This window comes from Myotis brandtii, unplaced genomic scaffold (genome assembly GCF_000412655.1).
Source record: "Myotis brandtii unplaced genomic scaffold, ASM41265v1 scaffold410, whole genome shotgun sequence".
Classification (NCBI taxonomy): domain Eukaryota; kingdom Metazoa; phylum Chordata; class Mammalia; order Chiroptera; family Vespertilionidae; genus Myotis; species Myotis brandtii.
Genome location: NW_005365764.1, coordinates 1,653,176 through 1,675,575, shown reverse-complemented (window position 1 = coordinate 1,675,575; position 22,400 = coordinate 1,653,176). Strand labels below are relative to the sequence as shown.

At 46.9% G+C, this 22,400-nt stretch overlaps 1 protein-coding gene across 1 annotated transcript in view; it reads left to right on the top strand.

Moving 5' to 3' along the window:
* The window catches only part of MTOR (mechanistic target of rapamycin (serine/threonine kinase)), a 113,597-nt gene that overhangs the window by 72,055 nt on the left and 19,142 nt on the right, over positions 1–22,400 (top strand). Inside the window, exons 30-39 of the mRNA XM_005873432.2 lie at positions 57–196; positions 6,979–7,079; positions 9,076–9,191; positions 10,395–10,472; positions 10,658–10,765; positions 13,872–13,997; positions 14,097–14,228; positions 18,179–18,294; positions 19,453–19,570; positions 21,724–21,972. Of these exons, the coding sequence (XP_005873494.1) occupies positions 57–196; positions 6,979–7,079; positions 9,076–9,191; positions 10,395–10,472; positions 10,658–10,765; positions 13,872–13,997; positions 14,097–14,228; positions 18,179–18,294; positions 19,453–19,570; positions 21,724–21,972 (1,284 nt within the window). The remainder of the gene's footprint in view (positions 1–56; positions 197–6,978; positions 7,080–9,075; positions 9,192–10,394; positions 10,473–10,657; positions 10,766–13,871; positions 13,998–14,096; positions 14,229–18,178; positions 18,295–19,452; positions 19,571–21,723; positions 21,973–22,400) is intronic.

Below are 22,400 nucleotides of genomic sequence, written 5' to 3'. Positions count from 1 at the left end.
ACTGTGTCCCTCTTGTTCTCCATGCCTCACCATAGTCCTTCTTTTCCACTTGGCAGGAGATCCAGGCCACCTGGTATGAGAAACTGCACGAGTGGGAGGATGCCCTTGTAGCCTATGATAAGAAAATGGACACCAACAAGGATGACCCAGAGCTGATGCTGGGCCGCATGCGCTGCCTCGAGGCCTTGGGAGAATGGTGAGCTGCAGCAGGGTGATGGCCGAGTGGCTGCTAGAGAGTGGCTTTGAAAGGCCTCCCCCAAACAGAGTTCTCTAAGTTTGTTTCATTGGGTATTTTCCCATGAGTATTTCTGTCTCTGTTCTGTCTCAGTGCTAAATAGAAAAAAGGTTCTTTAAAAAAAACAACTTAGATTTTGTCATGCTCTGGGACAGGACAGGCTTGGGTTCTGCTCTGGATCTGCACCTGCTCCTTCCATCTGCCTCTCGACCTTGACTGACTGATGAAGACCGTCTAGATCAGTGGTTCTCAACCTTCTGGCCCTTTAAATACAGTTCCTCATGTTGTGACTCAACCATAAAATTATTTTCGTTGCTACTTCATAACTGTAATGTTGCTACTGTTGTGAATCATAATGTAAATATCTGATATGCAGGATGGTCTTAGGAGACCCCTGTGAAAGGGTCGTTCTACCGCCAAAGGGGTTGCGACCCACAGGTTGAGAACCGCTGGTCTAGATCTTATTTGTTAGCACTTGCCAGTGAGTTTAGGGAAGAACAAATGACTGCCCTCTTCAGGTGCTTCAACTTTACTGAATGCTTGCTCATGTGCCCAGCCCTATGCCAGGCTCCAGGTGTAAAAAAGACAGAAAACAAGGCCTCCATTGTGAGGTGGGTGAGACAAGCACATAACAGATAGTTACTAAAGCCTCAGCGAACAGTGACCACGGTATGAGCTCGTGACTTCACAAGACCGAAGGCTGATCCTGCAGTTCCCCCTGGAGGAAGGGCCAAGGTTGGAGGCAGGTGAAGGAGAGTGGGGAGAGGGACAAGGAGTCCTAGGTAGAAGCAACAGTGGTGCGTAGTTGAGAACACTTGCCTATGTCTTGGTTTGGGGAATTTATGGAGACAGTGAAGAAAAAAATGGTTTCCATTCTTGTTTTCTAGCATCAAGTGCAGTTTTTTAAATAGTTAAAACAAGGTGCCACACTCCAGTCGTTAAATAGTTTAACTATAGCCCTAGCCGGCTTGGCTCAGTGGATAGAGCCTGCAGACTGAAGGGTCCCAGGTTCAATTCCGGCCAAGGGCACATGCCTGGGTTGCGGGGGTCGACCCCCAATAGGGGGTGTGCAGGAGGCAGCCGATCAATGATTCTCTCTCATCATTGATGTTTCTATCTCTCTCTCTCCTTCTCCCTTTCTCTCTGAAATCAATATATTAAAAAATAAATAAATAAATAAAATAAAATAAAATAGTTTAACTATAGTTTTAAATAGTTAAAATGCCAGACCACCTTCCCATGAGTAGATTATCTGACTTTCTGTTGGACATAGAATGGTCCCCCATTTGTTCATTCAACCAGTAATTATTGAGCACTTACTCATTGCCAGTGTCTGTGCCAGGCCCCAAGGACACAGCCATGAATGAGACGGACACAACCCCTGCCTTTCCCAAGCTTTTGGAGGAGACAACCAGGCTGTTTTAATGCAGCGTGAATACAGTTACACAGGGAAGCCCAGGGAACTGTGGGAAATAAGAATCCTAATCCGGGCTTGGAAGGTTCAAGAAAGCTTCCAGTTGGGAGTGATATCCTACTTGGACCTGTGCAGTGAGGAGGAGCAAGCAATGTAGATTCAAGATTCTGAAAGTTCAGTATGGCTGGAGGGTCAGGTGTGATGTGGAAAGAGGTAAAAGGTGAGCAGGAGAAGTAGAAAGGGACCGTAGCAAGTGCAGCTTATAGGCCAAGTTAGGCATTTGGACTTTAACCTAAGAGTTACTGGGCAGCCATCCAAATATTTGAAGAGCCATAATTGACAGGTTTATTTTATAAAAAGACCCTTTAGGGGCAAATTGGAGAGGATTGAAGGCATGCTAGAGGAGCTAGCAAGACAAGTTCAGAGGCCATCCAAGGGGAGAGATGATGGTGGCAAAGAGGGAAAGCTGAGGCAGTGGGGATGGAGAAGGGCTGGATCCAGAGATGTTTAGGAAGTGGCATTAGTGGGATTTGGAGAATTACTAGATGTGGAAGTGAAGGGGGTAAAGGCATTACAGTTTGAGCTTCCAGAATGAAGGTGAGGCTGGAACACCCAGCACTCCTCAGAGGCCTGATTAACCCAAAGCATAAGGTTCCCCTGAACCGGACCTCCAAGGAGCTGTCTTGGGGAGATAGAATCCGCAGGCCTGTGCCCTTGCATTTGGATCTGCATGGGGAACCTCTGTCCCTGAAGGCTTCTATTTTTTTAATCTACAGCTTTGTATTCATTATTTTAAAGCATTATTTTTTGAAAAGGTAATATACACATAGCACAGAATTCAATAGTAAAAGAACAGTGATGGAACTGTGAAAACCAAGTCTCCCAGCCACTCAGACTTCCGGCACGGAGACCAGGTCCTCGTGTAGACTTCAGGGAGGACCTGTGCATGCAGACATCTATGTTATGACAATGCAGTCAACACACCGTTTTGCACCTTGTCTTTTTCATTTAACAAGTTTGGACCACTGTTCCATATGAGTACCTACAGGTGCTTCCTCATCTTTTCAATGACGGCATCACTAAACCACAGTCTCTTTAATATAGGCAAATTTTGATTTGTTTAAAAACTTTATACCTCGGAGTTTAAAAAATGTAATTGAAAAGTCAAAGTAAGACTTCTAAAAAGAATGATCTCTTGCTGCACATATTCTTTCTGTACCTAATCACAGATATTCTTTTGCTAAATGATTGCTATTTTTATTTCTTAATATAGAGTTATATTTCCCAAATAAAAGATGTTGTATATGAAAATTTAATGTCAATGAATTTAGCCTTAGGCATTGGATCACATATATATATATATACACAAATAATAGTCTGTATATAGTTATTTGAAATTAGTTTGTCTGGCAGCCGTTATTAGAGAGATCCAAGTGTTATCATTTATTTTCATAATTAGCATTCCATATTCATCATTTACCTCAATAAATTGAGGAAACATATCCTATTAAATCTGCTCCATCAGTTTGTGCAACTAAAGCTGGGGTATGCTTTTTATGTCCAACAGGTATTTAAACTGCGCTGTCCAATGTGGTGGCCACTAATTAAATTAATAATCCAGTCACACTAGCCACATTTCAAGTCCTCAGTAGCCACTGTGTCTAGTGGCTACCGCGTTGAACAGGGCAGATATAGAACATGTCCCTCACCATAGAATTTTCTATTGGCTGGTACTGATCAAAAGTAAGAGAAACATCTATGTATATAAAAGGCTAAGCGACCGGCTGACCAGCCAATAGGTATGATGTGCACTGACCAGGGGCCAGACGCTCAACGTAGGAGCTGCTGAGCGATAGCAACTTTGCAGAGTGCTCTCTCGCACTCTGGAACCCCTCGGGGGATGTCGGACTGCCAGTTTTGGCCTGATCCCTGCAGGCCAGGCCAAGGGACCCCACCTGCGAGAGGGACCCCCACTCACTCCGCAGATGCCCTTCGAACCCTGGCGCCACCCTAGGTGCAGCAGGCCAGGGAGGGACCCCAGGAGGTTGGCTCCAGAGCGTGTCCGGCCTGTCTTGCCCAGTCTCGCCCCACCGGCCACCTTCTATTTAATTTCCTTTTAATGTGCACGAATCCATGCACCAGGCCTCTAGTATGTTAGTAAGAATTAACTACATTATTTCAAAACCAATTTTCTTTAACTTTCAAATTGGTTATCATACAACTATATGTTATTAGAGGAAGATAAAAAAATGTAAATATTCTCAAAATTGAACTCTAATCAGTTCTTCAAATGATTTAGTATAAATGTCACAGCCTCACATCAAAGTCTTTTTTGTGTGTTGTGATCTCAGCCCACTTCTTCAGCCCATTTCTCAGTGACCTCTGCCTCAGAATCTGTGCTCTGGCCAAACTATTTGCTCTTCTCCAAACCCCACAGAATTTTTCTCTGCATTTGTTCCTTCAGTTTCCTGAATTGCCTACCTTTTCTTCTGCTCCTTTGCCTGTTTTTGAAATCCTCCCCATCTTTCAAGGTCTACCTGGACTGCCTCTTCCTCCTTTGAAATCTCTCCTGGTCCCTTCCCCTCCCACCTTTTCTAAATTAAAGACAACTACTTTCCTTAGATGGGTTAAGTAGGGACAGCTTAGATATATGAGAAGAGATCTTAGATGCAATTGTGTCTAGTCCACCTATGTGACAGTTGGGAAACGGAGCGTCTCAGAAGTTGGCACAGCCAGCCTGAGGTCTCCCAAGAGCCCTGTGATCCAGGTCTCCTGACACTGCAGTACTCAGTCCCATTTACCTCGGACCTCTTGGGTTCATTCCAGTTTTATAATCACCTATAAAGTATAAGTGGCAGTGATGCTGACCAAGGGGTTTAAGAATGCAGCAGACTAAAAGATTTTTAAAAGAGATGAAAGAAGCAGAATTCTTTTCCTGATTATATGTAGATTCCTTACATGGTTTATTCAGTTTATTTAGAGTAATTTCTAAATTGCTTTTGCTTTGTATATATATCCTGAACATGCCTGAGGCAGGCGTTCACTAGAGGTGGGATGATCCAGGGCTACCACTGACCTAAGACCCTACCCCTGTGCCCATACTCATCTGCCTCTCGGAAGCTAAACTACAGGAGTCAGCCTCCAGCCCCACAATGCACACAGCCACAGCTGCAGCCAAAGTGAGCCTAGGTCAGTGGTCGGCAAACTCATTAGTCAACAGAGCCAAATATCAACAGTACAACAATTGAAATTTCTTTTGAGCCAAATTTTTTAAACTTAAACTATATAGGTAGGTACATTGTTATTAACTTAATTAGGGTACTCCTAAGGCTTAGGAAGAGCCACACTCAAGGGGCCAAAGAGCTGCATGTGGCTTTTGAGCCGCACTTTGCCAACCACGGGCTAGGTAAACCCCCTCGCCACACTGTTCCTTAGGTGGCCTCCGGATCCTTGAGAACAGGTTATTTGGGAGTCAGCCAACCGCTTGGTGTTCTAAGCTTTCTGCTGCTACACTGGGTAGGAAAGTCAAAGTCCTGAGGATGAAGCCTTTACCTATTCCTCCCTGGTGTGCAGTGAGTGGTGTCAGAAAGCAGATCCTAATGTTTGCCCCACACACAGTCTCACATTTTTTATTAATTTGATTTTGTTCTCTCCCCCGCCCCCGCCCCCCACTGCCTTTGAGAGTTAGGACTCAGTATATTCTGCATTCTTTTTTCTTTTATTCTTTTTTCTTTTTGCATGCTTGCACATAACAAATACTGTGGGAGAGAAACCCCACCTCCCACAGCTTTGAAGGCGGTGCCTGTGTCCACTGTCAGGGCCGCCTTCCCAGGATGCTGCTCCTGCACTGCTTCTGCCTGGTCTCTTGGAGTAATCATTCATAGTGTTTCACATTGAACTTGCTTCCTTCCTCTAAATCAGTGGTTCTCAACCTGTAGGTCGCGACCCCCAACCCTTTCACAGGGGTCACCTAAGACCATCGGAAAACACATATATAATTACATATTGTTTTTGTGATTAATCACAATGCTTTAATTAAGTTCAATTTGTAACAATGAAAATACATCCTGCATATCAGATATTTACATTATGATTCATAACAGTAGCAAAATTACAGTTATGAAGTAGCAACGAAAATAATTTTATGGTTGGGGGGTCACCACAACATGAGGAACTGTATTAAAGGGTTGCGGCATTAGGAAGGTTGAGAACCACTGCTCTAAATGAAAAGCAAAGCTAAACCCTTAGACCCTCGGCCCAGAAAGGGGTAGTCCTGACAAAAGACTAGAGGGATGCTGAATTGTTTGTGGCAACAAGCTTTGAATTCTGCTATCCCTGCTTCTTCCCTCAAGGCGCGTGCCTTTGTTCTCTCTCTCCCCTAAGCTCCAAGGACCCTTCTTTTGCCTCTGTAATTTGTTTCCTGAGCCCACGCAGCCCAGCTGGCTCACTTTTTCTACCTCTTAGACTTTCTAAATAAACTTTTGCTTTTATTTGGGGGGGAAAATGAGTATCAGAGTCTGTTGAGCATCACTCCTAATCTCAATATCTCATAGTCTTTAGTCACACTCATGGTAATTGTGCAAACTTCTGAGAATAAGCAGCGTCTACATATGACCATTGAAGAGCCTTCTTCCTTTGGTGCAGATTGATTTCATTTGAGTTTCATTTCAGCCAGCAACCATGGGTATAATCCTTCGAAGAGCCAGTTCTCCCTATAGCTTTGAGCTAAAAATGAATGTCTAGATGTGTCTCTTTAGATTGCTTTCTCTCTAGGCCTGCCAAAGGGAATGAGCTAGAGTTTATTGGCATGCAAGAGAGAGTATTTAATATTTATGAAGGGGGCCAGATGCTCAGGACATTTCACATTGCATCAAGTTAGACATGGTCCCTATTTTGATAAACTCACTGTCAGATAAATTATGAATACCAGGCCATAGGAACAACAAATTGCCAGTCACTTCTCTGTCATGTGACCCAGTTGAAAGTGCTTTTCAGGTTGCGCAGTGGTTCTCAACCTTCCTAATGCCGCGACCCTTTAATACAGTTCCTCATGTTGTGGTGACCCCCAACCATAAAATTATTTTCGTTGCTACTTCATAACTGTAATTTTGCTACTGTTATGAATTGTCATGTAAATATCTGATATGCAGGATATGTTTTCATTGTTCGCGACCCACAGGTTGAGAACCGCTGATTTAAAGGCTCCTGGTTCAAGGCAGGTCCCTATCATCCACTTCCTCTGTGGCCCCCAGCTAACCCAAGAGGCAAAAGAGCGGCAAGTCATAGAGGTGATTTTGGTTAACCCAAACGTATAATTCTTTCCCTCCAGGGGGCAGCTCCACCAGCAGTGCTGTGAAAAGTGGACCCTGGTTAACGATGAGACCCAAGCCAAGATGGCCCGGATGGCTGCTGCAGCTGCATGGGGTTTAGGTAAGGCTTCCCTCATAGGCACCCTAGTCAGTGTGGGGAGAGTGAGGCTGGGTGCTCACATCAGAAAAGAAAGCAAGGTACTGCGGCTGCAGGTAGGATGTCAGATCTACAAAAGTGTCAACCAGTCCATGCGCCTGTCTTTTGCATCTGTCCCTACCGGATGATTTTGACTAACTTGTTAGACTTGGGTAAAAATGGCTTTGCACGGGGAAGCCAAGGAAAGCAGTGAGCAAACATCGAAACTCAGATGACTTAGTGAAGTGTATTTGGTTTTGTTTGGGGTTTGTCTTTTTTCTTTAAACAAGTTACTGGTTTATTTTCTCTCTGATTAAAGAAATCTCAAGGTAGGACTTCCCAGACTAGTATTCTGTCTCCATTGTCATTAGCCTTTTTCCATATTTCTGCTTTGCATGGGGCCTCTGTGTTCAGTCTACCTCAGGGGTGGGCAAACTTTTTGACTCGAGGGCCACAATGGGTTCTTAAACTGGACCGGAGGGCTGGAACAAAAGCATGGATGGAGTGTTTGTGTGAACTAATATAAATTCAAAGTAAACATCATTACATAAAAGGGTACGGTCTTTTTTTTTTTTTAGTTTTATTCATTTCAAGCGGGCCGTAGTTTGCCCACGGCTGGCTACCTCATGATCCAGTACAGTTGCTGGATCTCCACCATCATGTCTTTAACCCAAGCAGGAACAAAGAGAGAAGAGAGCTGTCTGTCTCCTTTTATTTCTTAACTTTCCCAACACATATAAAAGTGAAGAAGATCATCTATTGAACCCCCATATTCCTTTCACTGTCTCTAACAATTATAAACGTTTTAGCAATTTTGTTTTCTCTCTTCTCCTCCTTGCTGCCTGCCTTACTCCCATTCTTCAAGTATTTGAAAGCAGAGGTTTCCTTTTAACCCCCACAGACTGTAGATTTCTGACATCAACCCCCAGTTGAGAGGGTGACCAGTGTCTGTTCCAGAGATGTTAATGAGAGGGGCAGGGTCCAGAGGATGTTGCAGGAGAAGAGCTTCACCCATCAAGCCCCGAGGAAGGTTACATAACCTTCCACCCACATTCTATCCCTCTTGAGTCACAGAGCTTATAGTCTTTCCTTTCATGAGCTCTGGGCTGGATCCAACACATTTTTCAAAAATAAATTACTTCCTGAGGAGTCATTGTTTGCTATTTTGCCTTTACCCAGAGGCATAGAGAATGGATGAGCTGCTGGGCAGGAGTGAAAGGCAGGAAAATGCCTTATGAAATTGGCAGCCCTGCAGTTTGCAGCTAATGAAGCTGATATCTTTTCTGCAGATGGTCTTAGAACCCCTGGCATTTGATACATGCTCACCCCACCAGGGGAAGCTATTCCAGCTGCATTCCTGGCTGCAACCACTTTCCCACTCGGCCACAACACAGGCTACTGTGCCATGACCTAGGCCATCTTTCTATTTATCTCCTCCCTTCCGAGGCAAAGGTACTGCCAGAGTGAGACGGGCAAACTATTTGTCTAATCCTGTCCCCTGTCTGGATAATGGCCATTTTCAGTTGTTAAGGGGAAATGTAATTTCCAATGTACCATTGAACTGGGAGATGCTTCACTAGTGAGGAAGAAAGCCATTCCATCTCACCTAGAGAAACCTGAGCGAGTTCTCCAGGTTAATGAGGTACTGCATCAAACCCTCTTGTCATGCGGGCTTTGCACTCGGGCCGTTCCTCCCATCCTTCATGGAGCTCCCTGGGGCAGCGTGGAGTCCTGTGTTCAGAAGACAGATGTGGCTTTGTTTGTGGGAATGGATTGCTCAACCTCACAGAGTGTGGAGGGTTCTCTGTAGGATTTTGATACATCAGGCTCAAGTTTGTCTTGTTTGAACCCCAAGCTAAGTGCAAGTAACAATGACAAGGTCTCTTGGTCTCTTTGTGATGCTGCCTTTAGCCCAGAAAGTTGGCCACCCTAATGCTTCTCTCCCTTTCCCTCCCCACCGTGTGTGTGTGTGTGTGTGTAGGTCAGTGGGACAGCATGGAGGAATACACCTGTATGATCCCTCGGGACACCCATGATGGTGCATTTTACAGAGCCGTGCTGGCGCTACATCAGGACCTCTTCTCCCTGGCACAACAGGTAAAAACCACGTGTGTACCCAGACCATCTAGCAAGAAAAAGGTACTTATGTGTGGCCTGTCAGTTCCTAGGCACATGGTGCCTGTGCAAACAGGCTGCTGCCCTTCAGCTCTGGAGTCCGGTTCAGTGAGCTCCTCGGAGAGCATCCCTCTCAGAAGAAGCAGGCTGCCAGCACATTAGCCGGGGCCTCTTTCCTTTAGAGAGGGACAAGTGTGTTCCGGAAGGGACCATTGCATCGCTTTCGGAGTTAGCTTCTTGGATGCAGTGTCATCACTGCATCCTTCTTACCACTTGCCTTGGCGGTCCTTGCCACAGAGAGAAACTGTTTCATCAGCCATCCCCCCTGCGGCAGAAATCAGTCACAGGTGTCTTCTGGTTCTGTAGGTGTGTCGCACGTTGATGACCTTCCAGAAAAGCCAGTGCTTTATTTGAAAGCCCTGTGCTGACTTGCAGAATGACATAATGAAGTAATCACATCCACCCTGTCGGGCACCAGACTGTCTTGAATGAGGTGCTTGGGTAAATGACCTGAGCAGTTAAAGGATGGGGACATAGTAATTAACCTTAAACATTCAAACAAGGAAAAGCTCCGCATGATGGGTTTTTAACTGGAGAAACAGAGGAGGCTGCAATTGCAGTCCCATTGGCCGTCCCTGGGGCCTTGATTTAGTGACAAGAACTGAGACGTGGGCCATCCAGTCACTGGCCCAAAGCCCCGTTTGTACATTCTTCTCCCAATGTCAGAGGCACCCTCATGAGGACAGGTGCTTCTCAGCCAGAGATGACCCCACCCCCCACCCCAAGCCTCGTGTGTGTTTGCACACTCCAGTTTCACAAATGTGACCCACAAGAAAAAGGTGAAAGCAGGTAGATACCCAAATTGTCCTCTTGATATGCAAGAGCACAGTGATTCTAAGCACACATTTCCCCTCCCTCGTTACCCAAGATTTGGGGTGTTATCATAGATGTTAAGCTTTTGGCTGCCATACATTTCTGTCTTTTCCAAGACACCAGTACTCTTCCCTTGCCATTCAGCTCTAGGAAGAGGTTTCTTCCCTTCTTTGGTGAATTTTTCTCTCTATCATTGGAATTGAAGTAAGACAGGTAACTTCTGCAGCTCATTGAAAAGCCTGAAAATAACAGCACTACCCTCAGCTCCCAAGTCCAGCGCTCAACTCCAGGGGCTCCCTGTTTCTCTCCTAGTGCATCGACAAAGCCAGGGACCTGCTGGATGCTGAGTTAACTGCTATGGCGGGAGAGAGCTACAGTCGGGCATACGGGGTGAGTATCGTTTTAGGGGCCCATTCAGCTCTTTTTTTCAGAGTGAGCTGCTGAGGACTCACGGGCTGCTGAGCACATGCCTGCGTGTTCTCAGCAGACACCCTGCACCAGGAGTGACTGAAATGAAGCCTGGCTTTTGGATGGCTCATGTGACACTAAGTTGGAATGTGGTTTGCTTTCGTCAGGCCATGGTTTCTTGCCATATGCTGTCCGAGCTGGAGGAGGTTATCCAGTACAAGCTTGTCCCCGAGCGACGCGAGATCATCCGCCAGATCTGGTGGGAGCGGCTGCAGGTGAGCCTGGTAGAAAGCCCTCGGTGGCCAGCCCGCCCTCCTCACAGGCTTGTTTGCTTCGAAGCAAGCCACTCAAAGGCTTTTCACCTGAGCCTTTAGCTATGAGGACTACCGCTTTCTAGCCTCCTTTTATTCTTCTCTGGGAATAGAAGAAAATGTCTTTTTTTATTAAATATATTTTTTTATTGATTTCAGAGAGAAAGAGAGAGGGAGAAAGAATGAGAGAGAAACATCAATGAAGAGAATCATTGATCAGCTGCCTCCTGCATGCCCCACATTGGGGATCGAGCCTGCAACCCGGGCATATGCCCTGACCAGGAATTGATCCATGACCTCCAAGGTTCATAGGTCGATGCTCAACCTCTGAGCCATGCCAGCCAGGTGAAGAAAATGTCTTTAATAAGTGGCACTTAAGGCCAGCCAGTTGAGAATCTTCACCTCAAAATCAGTGGCTCTCAGTTTTAGCTGCAAATAGAGTGAGCTGGGGAGTTTTTAGGAATTCAGATACCCAGGCCACTTTCCAGACCAAATAAATCCAAACTTCCGGGGAGAGACCCAGGAGCAGCATCTCTTTAGCCTGACTCCAGTGGATGGCCAGCACTGAGCACCACAGCTCTAAACCCAGCCGCTGGTCACCTGCATCCAGCTCTTCCCATGGCGTTGCCTGACGTTCTCATTGACCAGTGCCTGCCGTGTACAGTTCCTCGGGTCATGGTCATTCCATGATCTCTATTCAGACTCTTTCACAGAAGTGTCCAGTCCTAGAGAAGCTTTTCCATGTCCTCCATCAGTGTCTTCATCGTACATTTCTGATCATTTTAGCATGTGGAGCTGTCGATTCCAGGTCTGGGATTCAGCAGTCTTAGGTGTTCTTGGAAAGGGCAGTTCTCCCATGCCTTGAGCAGGTAGGAGGGGAAGTTCATCGGCAAAGACAGCCTTTGCCACTTCAGAAGCCACTTGTCCCCCTGCTTGTCATATTCAGCCTCCTCCGTTTTAAACTGTTTCCTCTTGGCCCAGTCCACACCTAAATTCTGTCTTCAGAATTTGGTCAATCCAGGTTGCGCTTCCAGGCTTTCAGTAGGCTGTGACAAAGCCTTTTGACTCCCGGCTGCATTCCTGCCTAAGCAGCTCAGGGCACATTCCACTGGAGAGGAAAGAGTAGCGGGCAGAGGATCGTCTGTGAATATAGTAGTCGTTTATGCTCTGAAGCGAGCACATGTAGTTCCTTCACATGTTTTATTAGCAATTATGAAATGCCCAGTGAATGTTTTGATGGAAAATTGTCTGTTGGACACCAGAAAAGAGCAAGCATTGCCCACTTGACTGGTACACACCCTGGTTTCTTAAGTGCCTGTAATGGGGCAAAGAGTTTCCAAACCAGAGATCTGGTGAGTGTGCCAGGCTCACAGTGGGACTTTATCCAGTGGGAGATTTGGAAGGGGAGTGGACTAAATGAGTCTTGGGGAGCAGAGACCCAGGTCTGACTTTACTGTGTCCAAGATACCGTCATCATCTTAAGACTTCACCATTCCTATCTCAGGACAGCAGGATGTTTCTTGGCTGACCAGGGCCAAATTATTTCAACATCTGGGAGAAACTAGCAAATGGTGAGAAGTCTCCAAAACACTCACTCAGTATACATTTTCCTGTTTTTCTAACTTTCCAAATCACTTGTTACACTTAATGGGATAGAAAGATAATGGTCCAAGGCCTGAAAATAAAGCTTTAAGTCTGTGGTAGAAATTTGGCTCTTGTGGATGGCTTGCTGTCAAAACACTCAGCCAACTGCCTAGGCTGGAAAACTGCCATGTTGTGCACAAGTCATCTACGTTGAAATCCCCAGCCAGCATCTCCCTTGGGGCAGTGCGAGAGGTCAACCCTACTGGCATTGGGTCTCTTCTTGCCTTGGGTTCTTTATTTGGGCTCAGCCTGTGTCCTGTTTGTCACGTTGAAAAGCCTGCCATCATTGCTCCCAGACTTTTAGACCTATTTCCTTGGAGAACAGCTCATTTGGCTTCATGGAATTCACTGATGAAGCGGTAGATCTCAAGAAACCATCTCCTCATCTCCCCTAATGGTTGTCTGACTACTTATCAGTGAAGGTGGAAAAGGAGAAGCTCACTTCGCTCTCAAAGTCTTTGGATATAAGATTAGCTTAGCTCCTTTGATAACAATTAAGACACTTTTTTTTTAATGAAAAATAAATTTATACATGTGAATGAATGAGACACTTCCCCGTATATATGTAGTTTTCAGTCTGAGACGAACAAAAATGAAGAGGAACGACTTTAGCCGGGCCAGCGTGGCCCAGTGGTTGAGCATTGCCCTATGAACCAGGAGGTCACGGTTCGATTCCTGGTCAGGGCACATGCCCATGTTGCGGGCTCAGTCCCCAGTGTTGGGCGTGCAGGAGGCAGCCTATCGATGTTCTCTCTCATCATTGATGTTTCTATCTCTCCCTCTCCCTCCCACTCTCTAAAATTAATAAAAACATGGCGGGGGCTGGGGGGGAGGAAAGACTCTAAGCATAAGCAAGGACGAAAGTCTTAGTGCTGGTTTAGGCTCTAATAACCAGAAAAATAAGTGCTACCAACTTGCAAACAACACTGTGTGAAATTTTAATTATTTACACTTCCTTTTATACTTAGTTTTTTGGACTTTGAATGATACGTTTAATTTCTTTGTCAGTGATAGTCATCTTCAACTAGAGAGACTAAAGCAAAGAAAAAAGTTAAAAGTGTATTTATAATTAAGAAAAGAAACTTAAAATAATTTAATTCCTTTAACCTTCACTGTAGCCCTATGAAGTCGGTATTGTTTATATCCCATTTTACAGATAAGTCACAGGAAGTTCAGTAACCTGTCCAAAGTCACACAGATACTAAGTGACAGAGTCAGGATTCACGTCCCAGAGTCCCTGTTCTCTGCTTCTCGAGTTTTGATGAGTCCCAGAGAGGGGTTTCAATCACACACAGTACCTGTCACTTGAGAAAGTTCAGATTATAAAAATGAATCTCTTTTCTGTTTCAGGGTGGATCTCGCTGTTGTTTGGGGGGGAGGGGGTTTAAGTGAGGACATATGTAATCCTCACTTCTGAATGTTCCAGGGCTGCCAGCGTATTGTGGAGGACTGGCAGAAAATCCTGATGGTGCGGTCCCTTGTGGTCAACCCTCATGAGGACATGAGGACCTGGCTCAAGTATGCAAGTCTGTGTGGCAAGAGTGGCAGGCTAGTGAGTAACCCCGCCACCCTGGGATGGGGGAGGACGCTGAGGAAGGAATGGCACGCTTGGTCCGGTTCTGTTTATACCCTGACCTCTCTTGTTTTGAAGGCTCTTGCTCATAAAACCTTGGTGTTGCTCCTGGGAGTTGATCCGTCTCGGCAGCTTGACCATCCTCTGCCAACGGTTCACCCTCAGGTGACCTACGCCTACATGAAAAACATGTGGAAGAGTGCTCGCAAGGTCTGTATCTGGATCCCTCAACAGTAGGCCATGTTCTCCAGAAGGCTCACTGGCTCAGCCTCACTGCCTCCTCAAGGCCCCAAAGATAACGGCGTCCACACCATCGTGTCAGGGACTTTGCTCCTCTTAGGCAGCTATTTGGCCTGATTTCAAAAAGGAAATCATATTCAGGGAGATACATATATACCATTGACCAAACCAGTGAGTTTAATCAGTTATGTTAGCAAGCAGAATGTGCTGGAACGTAGAAAAAGCGAACTTTCTATCCCTCAGAGAAGATGGGCTGTTCAGTACCTAGAAGAGCAGCATGTTTGTGAGACACTGACGAACTTCCACAAGACCAGTTTGGTGTTTCAGACTGCTTGTCTCCTTTCCTGTCAGCAGTTGGGGGTTCAAAAGCAACAGCACCCAGAGTGTGATGCTGAAGCCGGTGGGGACAGGAAAGTCATCCTGCAGCCAGTGCAGGATTCCTCCCGCCTTATGTACAGACAGGTCCTTGGGAGACGGGTGTGCTTGGTGGGGGGGGGGGGGGGGGGGGGGGGGGGGGGGGGAGGTTGTAGTTTCTATTAAGCAAGCTTCCTGCATGGTGATGATGATGAACAGAAAGTAGGCCCTGGAGGCAAAATGAGTACCTGCTGTGGCTCCTCAGCCTCCTCCTGTGGAACAGGCGGGGCCCCCACAGTGGGGCCTGCGGTGAGAAAGGAATGTGGAGCAGCCACCAGAGCCATGGCTGCCAGAGAGCTGGTAAAACCGCAGTCGTGCCTGCCCACGGCGTACTTGGGAGATCCTTGGACTGGGTCTAGAAATTGACTTCTTTTGTGGATTGTTGACCCTATGACACTGTCAGCCACTCAGAGTGGGGTGGACAGCCCTGCACCCAGGCACTGAGTCTTTGGGGTTCACGTCAATAGTAATGGCCCAAGTTTCCTTTTGTTTTCTTTTGTTGTTCTTTGGGTTTCTGTTTTGGTTTGTGTTTTTTCAGTCTCTGTAAGCCTCCCAAGCCAAAGCAGTTCTGATTCAAAGCCTGACCTCCCTCCAGGCAAATGAGAAAAACAGAAGGTGCTGGATCTGAATGTAGTCTGGTTTCTTTCCTATGTGCAGCCTCCAAGTCTTTGAATGTCTTGCCGAAGGCAGGCAGAAGGAGCCTTTGGCTAATATATCAACCAGGGAGTGGCTTCTTTCAACTTAGGACCACAGCCCAACTTCTCCACAGATTAAGGCCTTTTCTTAGGAACCCGAGTTCTGGTGGGAGACCATAAAACCACATGGGTGAAAATTTAGAAACCTATTTAAAGTGAGGTGCTGGGACCTCGAGCCCAGAGCTAGAGATGGCACATCTTCATAAGAGTTCAGGAGAGCCCGGAGGAGACTGACCGCTGAATAACTGCTAGTGGACAAGTCACCTGTCTCTGTGAGCTTTACTTTCCTCCGCTGTAAACAAGGACTCTGCCTGGCCTGAGGCGGATGCAAGTGTTTGGGGAAGAGCAGCCCTGTTCTGCAGGAAAGCGTCAGGCACCGGGTATGTCATGTAGTGTTTTCTCAGTCAAAATGCTTCACAGAATTTAGCAATAGTGTGCTCTTTCTTGAAATCTCTGTCGTCTTGCCCAGAAACCCCCAGGCAGTCAAGAACCAGGAATACCATGCCCAGCTTAAAGCTTGGACCTGACAGAAGCCCCTTCCTCCAATGACAGTTCTATATCTGTAAGGAGAAAGAATCTTTGTTCTCCTCCTCACTTCCTGGAGTGGAGAAAAAAAGCATTTTTAATTCCTTGCAAATAAGTTGCCTCCGTGCCACAAAGTAGAGAGAGATTAGATTCTCCCACACTGGATAAACGCACTAAACTTAATACTGGGCTTCAGATCCAAACTAATACCCAGCCTCTCCAGTTGGGGCAATTTATTTTTGGCTCAGCACCTTGTTGCATCTCCCAAACAGAGTTTTAACCGTGGGCTCTGAAAGCATCTGGCACCAGTTCCGTTTAGTTCTCACCTGCTTGATGCGCACACTAGGCACACGAGTGATCTGTCACCTGGTAGTGACTGATCTTTTCAGTACTGTCTCCCAATTCTTGGTTTTTTCTTTCAAATATGGTCAGTGTAGTTCTCATAGAAAGGAAACTAAAGGAACATTTATCACTTCCCAGGTGTGGGATGCTAATGTAGTTCATTTTTCAAAGCCAGTGGTGAGTGCTAGAACTCTACGAAGGCAGCTGTCTGAGGGAAACAGGTGTCTTGTTAGCTTTTGGAACATCTGTGTGTCTGCCCTGTCCTCATGCATGGATTCGCTGCCTGATAAAGTGTTTGTCACATCATTCTGGCTCGGGGTTAGCCCTAGCTCTTCTTTTATTTTTATTTTTTTATTTTGGAATGTCTTGAGTCAGCTTTCAAGTCTTCCTGCTTAAGGGGTTATTATGCAAGTTCAGGTAAAGTGCCTGACACATGGCCCATCACACATACTTCATAAATGGTATGGTTCCTGTAGGCTGGAACCATAGGTTGGGGGCCAGTATACGAATTTATAGTCAGGAGTTATGGTTGACTCCATTATTCCAGAGCACACAAGTGGCTCATCTTCTTACCCAACTACTACTACACCGGAGACTGGCCCTGCCCCAAGACCTTTCACATGTCAGGTGACCTCCAGGTTCTTGATTCGTCCAGGAAAGATTTCAAGGACAGATTAGAGTGAGAACAAAGCAAGTTTTATTCAGGTAGAGAAAAAGAAAGAGGTCGGCACGAGTGCCACTGTGGAAAAAAAAACGAAAAGTAGGTCCTGGTGGATGCAGGCCAGCTTGTGAGGGAGTTGTGCCAGCCCTAACTCTTAAATTAATACCAAGTACTTCCTGGTGTTGAGAAGTATGTGAGGTTGGCCCTGGCCCCAAGCCAGGGAGTTTCATTTTCCTTCAAGCCATCATCACTGACATGTTTCCTTTTTCTTTTTTTTTTTAAAGAAGACTCATATGATTTACTGTAAGATCATTCTGACCTTGTTTATTTGAACTGTTTATTCTATTCCCTCCTCTTTTGCAGCCAAGAACACATAGCCTCTTTTTTACATTCTCACATACTGTGTCTCCTCCCTACGTTAGGAGATTGAACTTTCACCATGTTTTCCATTTGTGCTTTTGATGTTTGTGGGCTCATGTATGGACCCAATTTATCAGGATACTGTGTGTCTGGATGTGGCGGGCTTATACGGATGGCTTGTAACTGACTCCCAGATCTCTGGCTGTCTCTCCTCTTCGCTAGTTTGGCTACCTGTTCCTAATGTCTGTTTTCCTGTTTACCAGGAACTTCTGTTTCTAACCAAATGCCCTCTGCTCACTTGGTATGAAATCCCATTGCATACAAAGATTTAACTGCTTGAGGCTGCTCTGAAGATACTGCTGCTAAGCCACCCTGTTCAACTGGGTATCTGCTTAGCTAGTGACCTTTTCCCCGTGGATGCACGGAGGGTTTGCCTGTCTCTGTGTTCTGATTTGGGTACTGAGGATTCAATCAGATTTTTTTAACTGTAGTTTTTGCTCTGCTGTAGTGTCCAAGGTACCACGGTGTTTTAAACAAATACTAAAGTTTTACTAGCTGAAATAATTCCCCATAAGCCTAATTTCCCCCAGGGCAATATATTGATAGTGAAGTAAGCAGTTATTTCAAATTACTTCATATGAATTGTTATTTCGGGTAGCCAGGCAAGTAGCTTTTCCAAGGCTTATTAAAGTAGTAATTACAGTTGGCAAAGGAGAGCTGAGACTTGGATTGAAAAAATATGAATCTTCCTGAAAAGCCCAGCCTTCTCCCAGCAACATGCCCTGCTGGTCCTCTGTCCAGTAAGTTCTTACCCTGCATTCAAGGTGCTCTGTTTAGAGAGGGCTTGGCTCACATGCCTGTGACATTTCGCATGAGGTTGGGCCCCATGCCAAGTGGCTCCCTGTGTCTTTGTCCTGCTACAGATCGATGCCTTCCAGCACATGCAGCACTTCGTTCAGACCATGCAGCAGCAGGCCCAGCATGCCATCGCTACCGAGGACCAGCAGCACAAGCAGGAGCTGCACAAGCTCATGGCCCGGTGAGGTCCCCACTGGCCAGGGCCAGTCACACTGCAGCCCTGCCATGCCAACAGCCTCTGCAGCAAGGGGAATGTTCGAGGCTCCTTGGGCAGCCAGTTGCTTCCATCGCTCACCATTTCCTGTAGGGATCCCAGGCAGCCATCAAATTGTGCTGTTCCAAGCCTCTGCTACTTATTTCCACAGGATTCAGAAGCCCCTGAGCACACAGGTGTTGTTCCCCTCCTGGATATCTGGCTTCAGAGATCGACTCCTTGTTTCCAAATGCCAGATGTGCTGCTGGTTTGATGTGTGACTTTAGCTAAGTTACTGAACCTCTCTGTGCCTCCAGTTCCTCATCATATAAACAGGAGATAGTGAGAGTTCCTATTTTCTAGGGTGGAATTAAGTGGTGTGAGGATTAACGAAGAGAATACATTGTCAAGCATTTGGAGCAGTACCTGGAACAGAGTGGCAGTCAGTGAATGCTAGCTGTGAATATTGTCACTATGAAGAATGGAGGAGAAGGGAATGTGAGGGAGAAGCCATATGACATGCGGCAATAAGGATATTATTCTCACTGCTGTCACCCACAAAATTGGATTTGGGAAAGATAGGTCCATACAGACCTACTGTCCCTGGTCACTGGTTTAAGCTAGCATTGAAGGATAAAGGTCAAGAAGAAAAGATCTATATATATAAAAGCCTAAGCCAACCCTTCAACTGGCTGACCAGTAGCTATGATGCACACTGACCGCTGGGGGCAGATGCTCAATGCAGGAGCTGCCGAGCTGCGGTGACTTAGCAGCTGTAGTTCTTGGCTGACACACCCAGAACCAGAGAGGAGGGAGCCCAATTCCAGGGTGCGTCGCCTGAGAAACGCTCTCTCGCAATCCAGGTCCCCTTGGGGGATGTTGGAGAGCCAGTTTCGGCCCGATCCCCACAGGCCAGGCCGAAGGACCCCACCGGTGCACGAATCTGTGCACTGGGCCTCTAGTAATACCATAAAAATTTATCCCACACGCCCATCTCCCCGCCCCTCCCCCCCCATGTAGTTTGCAATTCTGTTGGTTCTATCATGTTGCTTCCTGAGAGCAAGTGTAACCTCAGAAAGGCTGTAGTGCTCTCCACCATAACTCCTTCTTGGGAGCAACATGAGGGGCTTGTTTCTCTGTTTCCAGGTGTTTCCTGAAACTTGGGGAATGGCAGCTGAACCTCCAGGGCATCAATGAGAGCACAATCCCCAAAGTCCTGCAGTACTACAGCGCCGCCACGGAGCACGACCGCAGCTGGTACAAGGTAACCTGACGCAGGGCGCAGGGCTCCCAGCCCTGCCTTCTCCAGATGGCACCCCAGCACCCGACAGCCCGCTGTGCTCCTTCGTGCTCATGGTTGGCAGCTGGTCTGATACTGTGAATTTGCTACTTTGAGTGCCGGGAGCCGGTCTGTCAGGCCCCTTAGAAGTATAATCAGTGTAGAAAGATGGATTCTTTTATTTGAGAAAGATTTATTACACCTTCGTTACACACATGGCTGCTGTCTTCCAGCCCCTTAGCTGCTTGTTTTCCTAGGAGCATCTGGACACATGGTTAATCTCTGGAGCTTTATCTTCCTTTGGGTCATCTGTTCCTTCCCAGCTCCTTTCTGACTTCCATTCCTGCCTGCTCTTCATCTAAGAACTTAACTTTCTCTGTTTTTATTGGAAAGCTCTGGGTAACATCCTGTTATGCTGTAGGAAACTTTTCAAGAAGATAAACAGAATTAGGAAATGCATAAAAGATACGACTGACAATAGAGGAGCAGTTCTTGGAAGTGTACTTTGAGGGGCCTTCTGGTAATAGCTGCTTGGTGTAGCAGATGTCACTGATTTCTTTCCCGTATCTTCTTAACCTGCTAACGCTTTGTGCATTAATCCCCCGGGGCTCTAAACTTGTATCTGAAGATCACAGAAGCATCTAAAACAAAAATCTTATCTTTATTAAAAAATGCCCATTTCATGCTATCAGCATACTCTAGGACAGCTTCAGTCCAGGGCTGGAAAAGTAAATCCAGTAAACCCTTAAACATCTGGAACCGTACTAATTTGAGCTGTCTACTAACCAGATGACTTTGCTTCATCCAACGTTTAGGAAAAACACAAATCACACACAAAAAACTGCTTCTAGAAATTTTAGATTTTTCCTGCCTAGTATGGGTTTATGCTGTCTTCTCCATCCGTGGTGTAGTCCTTTGTGCTTGCAGGGACAGCTTCTGTCTTGTCACCATGTCCCCAGCTCAGGGCCTGGTGCATAGTAGATATACAAGAGGTATTGGTTGAGTAAATGAGCATGTGGGAGAACTGAACCTGGTCATTGTAGAATTCTTACTCATCAAGTAAATTTCACTTATGATCAGTCTCTCTGCTTAGGAGAAGAAATGGACACATTTTTATTAAAGGAAGGTTTTAGCAAGGAACACAAAGGAATTTCATGATTATTTAGAAAGTCTAATTGCAGACTTACTAGGCGCCCAATCCAACGCTGCCTCAGGCTTCCTGCACCACTCAGTGCTGTGCCATAGCATCACTGCGGCCCAAACCTCAGGTGTGATTAGTCCTCCTTTATCCAGTAAGCATCGAGGTTCCTTCCCGCAAACAGCCATTGAGCTGCCAGGTGTGAGGGCTAGACGGTGAGCAAAGTTCATCCTCTACAATGTCCGGGTGCTCTAAATGTGTTCATTTTCCCAGTGTCACATGACCTGGTTAAGGCTTTCACCATCACTGCCCTGCACCTGTGCCCTCTGAAATCATCTGGTTTATGCACTGTTGCCAAAGGAAAGCTCCATCTCCTACAGAATGAAACGGGACCTCCTGGGCCTGATATGCCGGCCCCTCCGTGATCTGACCCCCCACTTGGCTAGCCTTCCCATCACCACCGTCCTGCACACACCCTAAGCTTCAGTCACATCAGTTTCTTTGTTTCCTGTGCTGGCCCCGCCTGCATCTTTGTCCCTGTTTATCCCCCGCCAGGAAATCCTGACCGCTGCTCTCGGTTGTTCTCTCCTTGCCCATCGAGGCTGCCCAAGACCTACCCCAAATCCCTCTGTGAAGCTTTCCAGGCCCTGTCCCTGGCATTCCCATTGTCCGTCTCTAATGGCCCCTGTCGCATTCTGCCTGTCTTCAGGTTTGAGTGAGCCCCCTCCTAGATTAGAAGGTCCCTGAACAGGACCAGGGCTTGCTCCTCTCAGATGCCCTTCCCCCACAGCACTCACCACAGTGTCAAATACAGTAGGTGCCACAACATGAGTGAGCCACATCGAGCTGAGTTGAAGTTTGGCCTCACTGACCAATGAGGAAGGGCAGTCACAGCGCTCCTCCTCAGCTTTGTCCTCAGGCTCTCAGCCCTTGATGCCCAAGCCCCGCTCCGCTGCTGTTGGTCACAGCCCGTTGTCTGTCCCCACTCTGCCCCACCCAGGCCTGGCACGCGTGGGCAGTGATGAACTTCGAAGCTGTGCTCCACTACAAACATCAGAACCAAGCCCGCGAAGAGAAGAAGAAGCTGCGTCACGCCAGCGGGGCCAACATCACCAACACGACCACTGCCTCCAGCACAGCAGCTGCCACCACCACCGCCACCAGCACTGAGGGCAGCAACAGCGAGAGCGAGGCTGAGAGCAGCGAGAACAGCCCTACACCCTCTCCTCTGCAGAAGAAGGTCGCTGAGGTACCCAGCCCTTCCTCCTCCGGGGACCGACTCAGGCACCAGGCACTCTGAGTGGACACGTGGTTGGGCTTATAGGAATCTGAGGCTTTCCTCCAAAGTGCCAGATGGAGCTAGAAAGCATTGCTTATTTGCCGTGTGGCATCATTGGAGCTTTTGTGTGCATCCTTGTGTTTGGGGAGCTGACATAGCCCCGAGCCAAAGAACGAGTTCCTTGTCGTTCTTCCGGGGCATGAGCTCATCCTCCCAAGGCCCTGCACCTGTGTGCGTGGGTGGCCGTGCACATCTGCCGGTCCACTCTGAGGACAGCCCGGCGGGATCCTCCTCTGTCTTTGGGCTGTCAGTTCAGAGTGTACCCTGGACTGTTCAGAGATTCAGCCCCGCCTCCTCTGCCACCCTGTTCAGGAAGCCACCATTACCCCAAGGTAATA